General features: G+C 39.3%; 2 protein-coding genes across 2 annotated transcripts; both read right to left on the bottom strand.

The window, feature by feature from the left end:
* Positions 1 to 536: 536 nt before the first annotated feature.
* On the bottom strand, positions 537 to 4,524 carry LOC132276477 (uncharacterized). Its single transcript, XM_059777949.1, has 8 exons — positions 4,409 to 4,524; positions 4,021 to 4,270; positions 3,298 to 3,621; positions 2,724 to 3,216; positions 2,347 to 2,434; positions 1,513 to 2,268; positions 924 to 1,425; positions 537 to 809 (listed from the first exon to the last, which is right to left on the bottom strand). Exons 1-8 carry the CDS (start codon positions 4,522 to 4,524, stop codon positions 537 to 539), a joined length of 2,802 nt encoding a protein of 933 aa, XP_059633932.1.
* A 4,664-nt stretch (positions 4,525 to 9,188) lies between these two features.
* On the bottom strand, positions 9,189 to 14,722 carry LOC132280003 (CBL-interacting serine/threonine-protein kinase 1-like). Its single transcript, XM_059782132.1, has 12 exons — positions 14,315 to 14,722; positions 13,814 to 13,876; positions 11,846 to 11,917; positions 11,635 to 11,742; positions 11,474 to 11,554; positions 11,206 to 11,385; positions 10,874 to 11,086; positions 10,671 to 10,775; positions 10,416 to 10,532; positions 10,123 to 10,185; positions 9,908 to 9,982; positions 9,189 to 9,806 (listed from the first exon to the last, which is right to left on the bottom strand). Exons 1-12 carry the CDS (start codon positions 14,462 to 14,464, stop codon positions 9,717 to 9,719), a joined length of 1,317 nt encoding a protein of 438 aa, XP_059638115.1. The 5' UTR covers positions 14,465 to 14,722; the 3' UTR covers positions 9,189 to 9,716.
* Positions 14,723 to 14,938: the final 216 nt, after the last annotated feature.

The following is a 14,938-nucleotide window of genomic DNA, read 5'->3' as shown; positions in this document are numbered from 1 at the left end:
TCCGATGTGGGACATAAACTAAATTTTGTCAAAAAGGTTGGTGTAAGGAAAGCCTCTGGCATTGAGCTCGACAGCCTTTAATACCAGTGGGCCCTCCATAGGCCATAACTCATGGTTTTTTTTTATTTTTTTTATTTTAATAACTTGCTTCTAACATAAAAATTTCTTTGTATAAAAATTGCATAATGTGACGCAAAGTCGCATAATCATAGAGTGGTATGGCCCCCATTTTTATGGAAAGAAACAAATGGAGTAAAATTGTACTGAATATGATAGAAGCAAAATAAAGAAAAGCTTGGCTGACTGTAAGCATACGCAGCCTTATTTGTGAAGAATTCGTAACAAAATTGACAAACTTATCTAATAGAAATACCTTTTAAGGTGTATTGCATTCCAAGGACGCGCAATGGGACGTCCGTCAGCTTCGGCCAAACGATATGCTCCCTTCCCCACTACTTCTGTAACCCTGTAGGGTCCGGTCCAATTAGGTTCCAGTTTCTTTACATGAGCTGTCTTTTACTTCAGAACCCAATCGCCTACCACAAAGCTCCTGAACCTGACGCGTTTGTTATAATTGTTGCACAGCTGTTGATGATATGAAGTAATCCTAATTGCTGCGGCATCCCTTTTTTCATCCAGGAAATCGAGACTATATTGAGCTGCTGACTATTGTTTCCTTCAAGCAACAAGAATGTCCGAAGGGTTGGAACTGCCGCTTCGGTTGGGATCACAGCTTCGGATCCATAAGCCATGGCAAAGGGACTTTCCCCCGTGGGCCGCCGTGGAGTGGTTCGGTACGCCCAAAGCACCTGAGGGAGATTCTCGTACCATTTTGTTTTGAGTTTCTCCAGCTTCTTCTTTAAACAACTGAAAATGGTTCGGTTAGTTATTTCAGCCTGTCCATTCCCTTGTGGATGACTGACTGCAGCTAGTTTTTGTATAATTCCATGCTGAGCGAAGAATTTTCTTGTACTTTTATTGTCGAGGTTCTTACCATTGTCCATCATAATGACTTTTGGGACCCCAAACTGGCAAATGATGTTGTTCCAAAGGAAACTTTTTACCTGCTCATGGGTCACACTTGAGTAAGCCTCGGCTTCTACCCATTTTGTAAAGTAATCTGTAGCCAGTAGCATGTACTTCTTTTGCTCCACGCTCTTGGGTAAATGGCCCACCATATCAATCCCCCATTGTGCGAATGGCCATGGATTTGCCATTGCATGCAAATCTTCGACAGGTTGATGCTTCATTGGACCGTGGCGTTGACATGTGTCACATCTCCGAGTATACTCTTCTGCATTCCGGGCCAAGTACGGCCAGAAGTAGCCTTGAGTTAGAACTTTATGTGCAAGGGATCTACCCCCAGAATGGTTGCCGCAATCTCCATCATAGATTTGTTTCAACACCACAAGAGCCTCAGTAGGGCTTAAACATTTCAGGTAAAGACCCGAAAATGACTTCCAGTATAACTAATTGTTAATGATGGCATATTTAGCTGCGGTGAGTCAGAACTTCCGTGCTTCAAGCTTCTGGTTTGGAAGAATTCCATGCTTGAGGTAGACTTCTAATGGATCAATCCAGCATGGCTCTCGAGGAATAACTGGAATCACCATTACTTCTTGCTGAGGGTTAATGCTGGGTTCGTCCCAAACGTCAATCGGCACAATCCAAGTCAGATCTTCATTTGAGGATGACGCTGCTGTGGCTAATTGATCTGTTTCGGCATTCCCAACACGAGGTACCTGACAGAATTCGATTTGATCGAATTCCCCTATAACATTCTCTACAGCTTCTTTATATGCCTTTATTCTTTCCTCTTTGGGATGGTACTGACCTGTCACTTGATTTATAACAAGCAGTGAGTCACTAAAAACCTTTAAACAATGTACCTGGAGGTTGTTAGCCAATCGAAGACCAGCAAGTAACGCCTCATATTCGGCCTCATTGTTTGTAGCAGGGAATATCAAGCAAATAGACTGCTGCAACTTGGTTCCTTCGGGTGTTGACATAACAACCCCTACCCCTGCACTTGTTTGATTCAAGGAACCATCGACCCGAAGCTCCCACTGTGGGTCAGGGGGTTCCGGCTCTACGGGAGTGTCTTCATATTCTAGAAGAAAGTCTGCTACGGCTTGTCCCTTGTGCGACACCTTCGACTCATAAGTTATGTCGAAGGAACTGAGCTCGATAGCCCATTTGGTAATTCTCTCAGATAGATCGGGCTTAGAGAGTATACCCCGTATAGGATAGTTAGTGAGTACCACAATGCTGTGAGATTCAAAATAATGCTAAAGCTTCCTCTTGGCATAGACCAAGGCTAAGATGATTTTCTCTGCTTTGCTATACCGTGTCTCCACATCCGTCATTGTCTTACTTGTATAGAAAACTGGATATTGCCTCTTCCCTTCCTTTCTAATCAATGCTGCACTTGTCGCTATACCAGAAATTGCCAAATACATAATAAGAACCTCCCCGGGTTTTGGAGCGGATAGAATTGGTGGTTCGGCCATATAACCTTTCAACTGATTGAGGGCCTCCTACTGTTTGGCCCCCCATATATCTTTATTCTTAAATCTTATAGCATCGAAGAATGGTTTGCACTTACTAGATAATCGGGATATAAACCGGCTGTGGGCTGCGATCCGACCGGTAAGAACTTGTACCTCCTTACGATTTTTTGGTTCCTGATTCTGGATGAGGGCCTTAGCCTGAGCCGAACTTACCTCTATCCCTTTTTTTATTCACTATGTGATCGAGGAATTGACCTGATGATACCGCAAAGGAGCACTTGGATGGGTTCAGCTTCATGTTGTACTTCTTCAAGGTATCAAAAACTTCCTGGAAGTGCCTCGGATGGTCTTCCTTCTTCACACTTTTGACCACCATGTCATCTATATATGCTTCAACTGTCTTTCCCAACAAATTGTCAAAGATCTTATTGATAAGACGTTGATAAGTAGCCCCAGCGTTCTTCAGTCCGAAGGGCATACCCTGTAACAATAAGTCCCCTTTTCTGTAATGAAAGCCATTTTTTTCTTCATCTTCAGGGTTCATAGGAATTTGATTGTATCCCAAGTATGCATCAAGGAATGTTAGCCTCTCGTAGCCGGTGGTAGCATCAACTATCTGATCTATCTTGGGCAGAGGGAAGCTATCTTTAGGGCAGGCCTTGTTAAGGTTGGTATAGCCTACACAAACCCTCCACTTTCCTTTCTTCTTTTATACGACCACTACGTTTAACAGCAACTGTGGATATTGCACTTCTCGAATGAAACATGCTTGCAACAACTTGTTCACTTCCTTAGCTATAATGCGATTGCGCTCGGGGGCAAACCTTCGGTGTTTCTGCTTAACCGGTTTGAACTCCGGATCCACCTTCGAGCTATGGCAGGAAACTAAAGGGTCGATTCCTACCATGTCCGAGTGATCCCATGCAAAAGCATCTGCATTGCTCCGAACAACATCAATTAACGCCTCTTTTTCTTCAGACGTGGAGGAAGAGCCTAAATAAGTGACCTTCTGAGGGTCGCCGAGGATAACTTCCACAGCTTCAAGGGTCTCCTCGATGGGCTTCGCAATTTCTTCTTCCTCCTCTACCTTAAGATACTTGGACAGAGGGCTCTGTAATTGCTATTTGGGTATATTTTTGGAAGCCACACCTGGTTGCTGCTGAGTGGACACCTTTTTTACTTCAGCTTGTGTCAACATATAGCATTCCTTCGCAGCGACTTAATCTCCCCATAGATTAATCACTTCTTTCCCATCCGGAGATAAGCACCGCATCACCTGGTGAAGGGTGGACGGAACTCCTCTCATCCGGTGTATCTAGCCTCTTCCCATGATGAGATTATAAGAAGGATGGATCTCTGTTAAAACAAAGTTCTCCTTTAGAGTCCTCTTCGCCGTAGTTACGGACAAGTCTATTACTCTAAGGGGATCTACTCTTGTGCTATCGAATCCCATCAACGGGCTGGAGGTAGGTCGAATAGATGATGACGGGATCTCTAGCTACTCAAAGACCGTCTTTGTGATGATGTTGGCGCTACTTCCTGGATCTAACAAAACCCTCTTAATCATACAGTTGGCCACTAAAAGACTGATGACCAATGGATCCTCGTGGGGGAGTTGAACTCTGGATAGGTTGCCATCTCCGAATCCAATACTGATGCTACCCGAAGCGATAGCATTGATAGAGGATATCTTCCTGAGCTTGTGGGCTGCCCTCAATCTAGATCTGTATACCCCCTCGGACTCTTGATCATCTTCAGACCTGCCATGTATTACATAAATGACTTTTACTTGCGTACCTTCTACCTTGTGAGGATAGACCTCGCGGGGCTTTGCATACTCCTTTGTCATGAGGTAGTCCGCCAACTCACCTCTAGCGATCATATTCTCCACCTGTCACCTAAGGGATCTGCAATCATTGGTTGAATGCCCATAATCTCGATGATAAGCGCAATGCTTGCTTTTGTCCCTTTGCTCCAGGGGTTGCTTTATTGGCTGCTGGGTTGTGAACTTCATCTTATTCTCTTGGAAGAGCCAAACCAAGGTAGTTCGGAGAGGTGTAAACCCTTCCTCTACCCTTTACCTCTTCTCAGGTGCCTGGGTGATCGGCGTTGAGGTACGTTGACTTTTCTGAATCTTTGAATTTGGAATTCTTTCTCGAGGCTTGTTCTCCACTGTCACGAGGGTGGCGTGCTGTGCTCAGTAGGCTATATTTTCCTCGAGCCGAATGTAGATCTGGGCCCTGACATTGAGAGTCTGTATGTCGGGAGGAGAATATTTGATCAAGGAAGTGTGGAACTTCGTCCCTTGAATCATCGCAAGTTTAAATGTCTCTATAGCAATCGCGGGATGACAATTTGCTATTTCTGAGGCGTCCATGTTGAATCTTGATAAGAAATCCTGTAATGTTTCCCCATTCTTTTGCCTTACGGTGAAGAGGCTGGTAATACTCTTCTTTTGCTTCTTATTTCTGTAATACTGTGCTAGGAACATGGTGCACAGAGTTACGTAATCTGGGATGGACTTATGCGGTCCATTCCTGAACCACTCTAGTGTTGCTCCTGTCAAGCTGGTAGGAAAAACTCTGCCCATCCAAGGGTCATTACGATCATCCAAAGCCATCTTTTGAGCGTAATGATCTAGGTGTCGAGAAGGATCTCCCGTTCCATCAAACTGGGTGAAAGAAGGCATGGTAAATTTTTTGGGCCTCTTAACCAGATACACATCATCAGTGAAATAAGTTTTGACCAAGGAATTTTTGTGTTCTCTATCCATCTCAGCAGGTGTCTGAATCTTCAGGAGTCTTTTCTCATCAAAGGCATCCTTAACACCTATACCATCTGGAATTCCATTAGACCACCCTATGAGCTTATGGCTGGATTCGACTAGCCACAGCCTCGGATCTTGCCCTCTGTTGTTGCTGAACCTCATTTGGCTGAGCCTCATTGGGCCATGCCCCATTAGGTGGAAGCCCGGTAATCGGAGGAATATTATGATTAGGGGGCGTTGCTGTGTCACCCATTGGTGGCGATGGTGCCAACTGAGCCATCGCCTTTTGCAGAGTGTTATTCTGCTGTTGAAGCAAGGCGATCTGAGCCACGCTTGCTTCGTTTGCCTGACGAAGTACGTCAAACTGGTGTAGAAACTCTTTACGCATCTTCTGCATCAACTCTGTCTGTTGATCCGTTGAAGATCCTCGGTTCGACATTCTAGATGGTAGTTGCAGGATTCACCTGTGAAACAAGAGTGGGAATATATTTGCACACGTTCCAACAGACGGCGCCAAAGTGTAGGTGCAAAATTCCGCTCAACCTATTATGATTGAGAGAAAATAATACAACGCACTCAACAAATAATAAAAATAAACAAGAATAGTGTCTATAGAAGAATTGAATTGCTCGCCCCTTTATTGGAAGTCTAGGCCTCTATTTATACACAAAAGTTGGTAGAATTATAGTAGGACTCGCGTTGCTTGTCCTCCAATTCTTCCCTTACATGAATTTCTTTACAAATAGAATTCTTTCCATTGTCTGATATTTCCTACGTAGGACTTGCTTTGTATAAAGACTTTCCTTCTGAGTTGACTCATTTGCTTAATAGGACTGAGCCATATTTAATTATACTTGGGCCGGATGTGGTTTGGTGTAAGTAACTTGACTAATGGACCAAAACTTCAACAGCGGTGATGTTGGGTTGATCGATACTCTTGCCTGGTTTTAGAGGCCCAACATAAATGATAATAGGTTAAAGCACAGCGTAGCTTGGGTTTGATCCGGATGGGCTTCTGAGATCTCCTAAATGCAGATTTGTATAATGGTGACGTGTTTCATTCTTATTGGAGGGAAATTTTTCCCTCCACACTAGGGTTTCATGTTTCTCTCATCATGGTTATGAAAAACCCTAGGATCTGATTCTAATATTTGGCTTAGCAGGAAAAGAGGGATTGGGAATCGGAACACTATAAAGGTGCACATGTCACTCCTCTTATATAGTCATTGTTGCTCCTTTTATAATATACTCTCACCCCTTCAAGTCCTAAGGGCTCGTTTGGATTGAGGGATTTGGAGAGAAAAGAAAGGGAATGATAGGGATAGGTGTGTTTGGATGGAGGGAATAGAAGAGAAAAGAAAGGATTGGGAAGGATTTGGAGGGATAGGCCATCCCTCCAAATCGCTCAAATACAGTAAAACCAAATCTCTCCAAAATTGACAAGATTTGGAGAGATTTGGAGAGAAAGGGAGCTAATGACAAAAGTATCCCATACGGAAAAATCGCCGGAAGTTGAAGAAATAGTCTGAAAAGTCATCGGAAGTTACATAAATTGTTTGAAAATTCGCCGGAAGTTGCAGAGATCGTCTGAAAAGTTGCCGGAAGTTGCTATCCTTCGGAAAAGTCACCGGGAGTTGTAGAAATCGTCGGAAAAGTCGTTGGAATTTGCAGAGATCATCTGAAAATTCGCTGGATGTTGCAGAGATCGTCTCCTGATTTTGGTAGATTTTGTAGTTTGCAGTTGGAGAGAGAGAGAGCAGATATGGGTTTTGACCTTCTCTTTTTGTAGATTTTGTAGTTTGCAGATCTGTAGAGAGAGAGAGCCGTGGGTTTTGATTTTCTAATTTTGATAGATTTTGTAGTTGGCAGTTGGAGAGGGAGAGAGAGCCGATATGGGTTTTGACCTAGAGAGGAGATGAGATCTGTGAGATCGAGAATAGGGAGATGGAGGAGGCTAAAATGATTTTGCCTTCTAACCCTAACAAAAAGGGTAAAATAGTAATTTTATTATTGTCAATTCCTTTCTTTTTTCTCCGTGTTATCCAAACAACAATATTATCAATTCCTTTCTTTTCTTTTCTATCTATCCAAACATGAAATATAAATTTTACCTTTCCTTTCCTTTCTTTTCTTTTCTTTTCTCTCGTAATCCTTTATTTTCTCTCCAGTTTATCCAAATGAAAGCCTAAGAGTTGTAGAACAATGTATTTTTGTAGAAATATTCTCCAAGGGCTGAAATTTTCAGGTCAAACAAACATGTCTTAAATATAATCTCATAAATTGTGGTCAAAATTTTGTTACGGAGATGGAGAGTTGTCGCACCTAAAAGAGCTGCAAAGAGAGGAATCTAGTCCCCGACGTTGTTACGGGCAATTTGGTCTGCTTCTCGTGCTGTATCATTCAAGAATTTGACAATTTCCAAGCCCATTTTGACATTATCAATGCCCCGGCTGGTACTGAGTAGGTTTTGTCAGGTCTGGCAGTGTATGTCATTACAAAGGGAAGAAAATATCCGAAGCCAAAAGGCTTATAGAATGGGTGTGATGTTCATGAGCTTGGTTGAATGGGTTGCTCAGGTTGTTAACAATCATGGATTGAAGTTGCCGGAGTTTGATATCGTGAGTTCAATTAAAACGGGCAATTCGTACTTGCCCTAGGTTTAGTGTTCTTTTGAATGATAAGGTGGAGAGAATGAAAAAACGGGGGATATTTTAAGTGCAGTTTTTAGCGAAGAGGGCGGAAACCACTTCTAATGGTTGCTGCAGTGTTCGTATTTGTTGCCAAATTGAATCATTGCCTTGGGGGAAGGATATTACAGTAAAGAACATTGTGAAAAATGCACCACATGTGATTCAGTATATGGAGTTGAAGTCGATGTCTAAGTGGGACGAGAAGAAGAAGAGTTTAGAGTGTGTTGGTTTTGATTTAGTTGACATTGTTGGTGACAGTACCAGCAAATAAGTTGAATATGGGACCCACAATTGTTGCATACAGAATGCTTATGTAATCGGTGTTGTGAATTGACAGTACAAGAAGGCTGTGTGGGAGATAAGCTTCAGTGCATGGGGTGCAAAGCTCGCTTAGGTTCCTTCAAATGCAACTGTGGAGCTTGGGTTAATCCTGCATTTCTGCTGCACAAAAATCGACTAGACGAATGCCACATATGAGCCAAGTTATTATGTTGCACGATATCATGGTGAAACATTCTATTGGGTATGTAAATATTAGTTGTTAGTTTGTCATATTTCTTGGCATATGTTTGGATGAATGATGGAAATTTTCATGCCTCTTCCGATGGGAATGTGTTACTGCTGGTGGTTAATTTTTTTTCTACTATTTCACGGATTTTTTTCATTTCATCAATGTCAGCCCACCCATCTTTCTCTGAATAGCGCATGAAACACCATCTGAATTAATCCGTGACGCTAATTGTTTTGTGGGCAGTATTGGAAGGCTTCCTTGATAGACTCGTGTGTGCAATTAGTGCAATTTTGAGCAGATCTGTCATCTCTGAGGCCATAAATATTGTTGGAGCCTTTGCTTGCAACTTTGTCCTCGTAAAAACCACTGTTAAGAGATACGGTTGATGTAAGTAAGAAGTTTCAAAGGTGGTAGCAGAGGTAAAAATTCCAATTCCTTTCCTTCTGTTTCCACCTAACCAAACTAAGCCTAAGGAAATGTTATTTCTATTTTCCATCTTTGCATGATTATCATGCAAACAGTTTAGGTATGCATGGTCAAGATGGCTTCTTCACAAGTTGAACCAAATATGTTTTTGTGTTTTGATGTGTGCTTCAATACAAGCGTACTTAAATGTGGCAGCACAAAAATTTTGACAAACACATTCATACAATTCCATTTCTCTCCATGGATGTATGTATGAAAAAATATGTGGGCTCAGCTGGACTTCATTACAAACTTGAAAAGATGAGCACGTGCTCAGCTCGTCATTAATTATTTTGAAAAGTTTGGAATTAGCTGGGGCTATACAAGTCTATGTTCATCAACACATGTTCATGAACATATGAAGCTTGTGTTTATGAATGTATATTTATAAGCCTACACGAGCCTACATTCATGAACAACCAAGTCCAATACTGTTTCGTTTACTAAACAAATTGAGCTCGAATTCAAATGAGTCGAGCTCGAACCATTCATGAACAACTCATTGCATTTGAAACAAGTCGAGGATGGTGGTTAACGAGTGGTCTAAGACTTGTGTGGTCACTGCTGAGAGAAACAGTTCAGCCGATAGTCATCTCTGCACCTTGAACAAAGAATGTGTCCCATTTTAGGTATACAAACAGACTAGTTATGTCTGAGATGAAACAATGAATTGCCAACCCAAAAGTAAATAAATAAAAAAAACAACTAAATTTCTACCTATGGATCTTTTTTACAGATTCTCTACGAGGCTTATTTATGTTGCTGTTTCTAGTCTAACTGTCTCTGGATACTCGAGCTTCCATGCTCAACAGCTGTTCTTGACTTGTTGAGACACCCAGATCATTTGCTAGCTTTGTACATAACTGCAGAAACAATATATTTGTATACATGTTAGAAATATACGTTGGGGCTCCGTAGCGAGAGAGAGACAGAGAGAGAGAGAGAGAGAGAGAGAGAGGGAAACCTGTCTATAAACTGTAGAATCTCCATATGATTTTCTTAATTCAACAACAAACAATGATTTGCTTATCTCAAACACCTGCCACAATTATCCATACAAATTAGAAATATAAATTAGAAGGTTTAGATGATTGGAAATCGGCATGCATTGAAGTATATAGTATGGATGTGTGTGTAGTTCTCCTATAACAACTTGTCCCAATTTTAAAAATTGCTTACTTCTGCTGCAACGGAAAGAGTCCCCAGGCTTTTCTGACCTTTGTGCTCTTTCATCACCTTAAGCTGCAAAGATGGACACAAATGTTATCTTTTTAGTACCATGGCCTAAATTCTTGGCATCATTTTCTTGATTGAGAAAGATCATTGACAGAACGTGTAAATCATTTCATTTTATTTTATTTTTAAAAGCAGGGTTCGTGAAAAATATCAGATTTTGTGATCAAACTCTGGCATGTGGAGGGAATGAGGATCAATTTCTTAAACAGTGTTCTGTTTGAAAAATATATATATACCCTTCTATTTTTCCTCTGGACTTGAAATCCCATCCGAGTTACAATATTCTCAATCCTCTCAAGCAATTCTTTTGAGGAATGGTTGGATGTAAATCTCATCTTCCTCTCCGAAATATCCTAAAATAACACAAACAAATGCGCAAACTTCACAATCAAATTGCTTATAGAATTTGTAAACTTCACTATTGAACAACAAAAATTACGCAGAAAGACATAATATTATAAATATAATTATTTTTTTACTTTGGTTTTTACCTCTTTCTCAAAGAAACCAGACAGATCTAGGAATGAAGACATTCCAATCAGCTGAAAGGCATTGATGAGTGTTGGTGATTTTGAATTTTTTTCTGCTTCTGATGCCTACAACAGTGAAATAAATTGCATCAGCTTTGGCACAAAATCATTAAATGAATAAAACCAGCAAGGGACAAAAACAACCAAGCTATCCAAGTTCATACCATCTCATGTATCGACAAAACTTCATCATCTACGTATATATCTTCTTCGTCATCATCAGGGTTGGCAGGAATATAGTCTTGCTTGAACCATTCGTCTGCTTTGATCTCTGCCATTGTTATCCTTGTAACAGGGTTGGGATCAAGAATTCTCCTTATTAAGTTTTGTGCTCCTGGGGTTAGCCATTTTGGTATCTGAACATCCCCCTTGAAAATCTGAAATGCCTCGAGAGGGTTAGAGACTGAAAGTTCATGAAATTCCAAGTTATAAAAATGCGCGGTATATATGAGTAGAAAACACACACACACACATATAAAGAGCTTTATTAATGTACCTTTTGATAGAGAACTGCAAGATTTCTATCGTCAAATGGTAGATATCCTGTGAGAATTACATACAAGATGACGCCACACGACCAAGTATCTGAGGTGGCACCATCGTATCCCCTATTGTTAAGAATCTCAGGAGCAACATAGTTTGGACTTCCACAGGTGGTATGCAGTAACCCATCATCCTAATTTTCCGAATTTAAAGTAGAGATAAGTAACTAAATCAGAAGAATAAGCCATCGTCATGAAATGCTTCTTTTATTGAAATCATACCCTAAAATGCTGGGGTAATGCACTGAGGCCAAAATCAGATATCTTTATGTTTCCTTTTGCATCAACGAGGACGTTCTCCAGCTGCATTAGAAATACACAGAAGAATTAGAGTAAAAAATATAACAAAATAAATGTTCTTGTAGGGAAGGCAAGAAGCAAACCTTGAGATCCCGGTGATAAACGCCCTTGTTGTGGCAGTAACTAACTCCATCAATTAACTGTTGGAAGAGCTTCCTGCCTCGAGCCTCAGAGAGTTTTCCTTTGGATGCCTATAAAAACATGAGCAGAATAAAAATGTCATATCCAAGAATTGAGCTAAAACCAAAAGATTTTCCATTGGAAATTTTTTATACAATTGGAAGAACTCCTTACAATTCTGTCGAACAGTTCACCGCCAATCACATATTCTAGGACCATGTAAATCTTAGTTTTGCTTGCCAAGACCTGCTTATTCAACAATAACAAAGGAAAGCATAATCAGAACAATATCAGCACATACTAACAATATTCAACTTACACATATTTTCATTTTTGCATAAAGCTGCAGCACTAATGCAAAAAAAAAAAAAAAAAAAAAAAAAAAAAAAAAAAACTATGGAGTGTATTTTGCATGAGCAAATGGGGCTTTGTAGAAAAATTTCATTACAACTTCATTTTAACACCACAGATCAATATAATTAATATTTCAGGTCCAATTGGTTCTCTCACCCCTATTCACACAAGCCATATCGGTAGTTAATGTGTTTATACTAGAAAAAACATCAAGAAAGCATATTCTCCAGTAATTTGAGTGGATAAATATTTATTATTATTCTTGTAATCCCAACGAAAATCAACACACTCACCCACTTTTACCTCTACAGATACTTGAACCCTAATCGTAGACTTTGAGAGGGAAGAAAATATTATAATGCTACAGCTTTTGGCAAATATTATATTACGTAAAAGAATAATAATTCTTAGACCAAATAATCTAACCGGGAGGTCATATGAAGGATTTCTATTTCTTAGATGCATTGGATAAGATCAAATGATAAGAAGGCTTCATGACCTAATAGCATTATTATTATCCATATTAAAAAGAGTTGAAAAAGGTAAAATGGTTCCATTTGTATGTGACAAGTCGCAAGTTGAATTAATAGAAATGACAAGAGAGAATACCGCTAATTCATTGAAATAGATGGATAATACAGTAAAGTTAACATTTTTCAGCAGATGTGATATTTGCATCTCTATTAATTTATAGATGAATTTGGTAGATACATATGTTCCAACTTTCAAAAGGTATGAAAATGTCTGAGGTGCACAATATCAAGATTTTGCCACAAATCAGGTGCACAATATCAATATCAAGGTTTGTAGCACCTTGTTTTAACAATATGTCCTATGTGGGGCCCCTGCTCACACTATTTTTTATTGTTGGCCAATCACCGGGTCCCACACACACGAGCTACACATGCATGGGAGTCTGTGTCATGGAGTGGGGGTAAAATGTAGTTTCACCACTTATTAATTGCTATTAGCTGGACTGGCCAACCACGTCTTGAATATATTCGCGTCTGGTGTAATTCAAGCTAAGAATGAATGCTGTCATTATCAAGTATAAAATTGGGCATAATTTTTATTTTGAGGTCTCTATTTGTCTTGTTTCTGAGTATAAAATTAATGCACTAATAAAAATAGTTTAACCCAAAGAGAAAATAAAAAAAATGTTGGTCAATTCACTGCTCAAGTTGATAAAAGAAAATCAGATGCATGTCCTAATATATATCAAAAAGTTAAATTTCCTTACAACCCTATTTTTTTTTTTTTTCAAATTTCCCAACAACTAACTATGCATGTTTTCTATCTCATATATATATGTACGGAGTATTTAAATATGTATAATATTAACTTTTTTTATAAAGAACATTTTTTTATTCTGCGTGACAATGAATCCAACACATATATGAGAGGCAATGATTGTTAAAAGTTGTCAGGCAAGAAATCCGGATGAGTGCAGATATTATGGAAGGAAAATATTTTTAAACTTATGCAAAACTTTCGGAAATAGAATGATTATATATGAATTAGATATGATAGGATGACAAAAGGTGATACAAATGGATTATATATATATTTATTTTTCCTAAGTGGATTATATATATCAATGACTCATTTTAAATTATGACTTCCTGATTGAAAAATGATCAACTCAAAAAAAAAAAAAAAAAATTAATTAATTAAACCAGATAAGCGGAGGCCTATATACACGGAAATTCCAATTCCTGGCTTTTTTTTTTTTTGACAAAATTGTAGAAAGGAGGATACAAATTTGAAATTGGGAATGCGACTGCGTACCTCATTTAATCTGACGACGTTTGGATGTTTGAGGAGCTTCAATGTGCTAATCTCTCTCTTAATCTGCAATCTCCATTCAAAATATATCCACCGAGTTCAAGGTAGGACTAAAAGATACAAATTATATATATATATATATATACACACATACACACATTAATCTGAAAAGAAGGAAAAGGTGGGAGTACTACAAAACTAATCACTATCATACAAAACAGAGGTAATCAACAATTAATTACTAATCAGCTTTATCTAAAGTTGGAAATCATTAGCAAATTCACCTTCAAAGAAGTCCCAAAAAACCCTAGAAAAATTCATAATTAAATCCATAATTACATAAACACATACTTGTATGGAAAAGGAACGGGTAAATTTAATGTAAGAATTAGAAGATCAGGAAGTTTTGATGAAGATGAAGATTAATGTCGATCAATATATAAACATACATACATAGATACATATGTATATATATAAATATATATAGATGGTGAGAATGGTGACCTGATCGGTGATGTTGAGATCAAGAATTCTGTTCTTTTCCAAGATTTTAACAGCGAATGATTGGCCTGAATCTAGGTTCTTAGCGTACTTGACCTTGCCGAAATTTCCTTCTCCCAGTGTCCTTCCGATCTCGTACTTCCCCAATTGCATTCCCTTCCCCTCCGTCTTCTTCTTTCCTTTCTCTTTCTCTTCCTCTCCCTCACCCTCTCCAATCAAACAACCAAACAAAACCAGAAACCAACACTTTCTCTCTCTAAAACTCTCTCCTCTTGGTCAGTGTGTTGCTAGAAGTTTATTAACAAAATGACTCTAGTTTATTATCCTTTTAAACTAACCAGCTTTTACAACTGTTGATGAGATAGTTATTGAAACTATCGCCTGAGATAACAGAAGAAGAAGAAGCACAGGTCAGATATATAAATCTGTAGATTGTGTGCATATATATATATATATATATATATATAGAAGTGACCCACTTTTTGTCAATGTATGACCCACTCAAACTAAAAAAAAAGGATGAAAATTATTAGGATTCGCTTGTGGACTCTGCCGGATTGCCCACACGGCACAGGACTACTAGCATGTGACCAACGTGGCAACATCCACATACCATTCAAACACTGC

This window comes from Cornus florida, unplaced genomic scaffold (assembly GCF_030987335.1).
Source record: "Cornus florida cultivar Cherokee Brave unplaced genomic scaffold, ASM3098733v1 CherokeeBrave_3.0.0_Hap2_Chr01, whole genome shotgun sequence".
NCBI lineage: Eukaryota > Viridiplantae > Streptophyta > Magnoliopsida > Cornales > Cornaceae > Cornus > Cornus florida.
The sequence above is the reverse complement of the archived record's forward strand: the minus strand, read 5'-3'. Positions and strand labels throughout refer to the sequence as shown.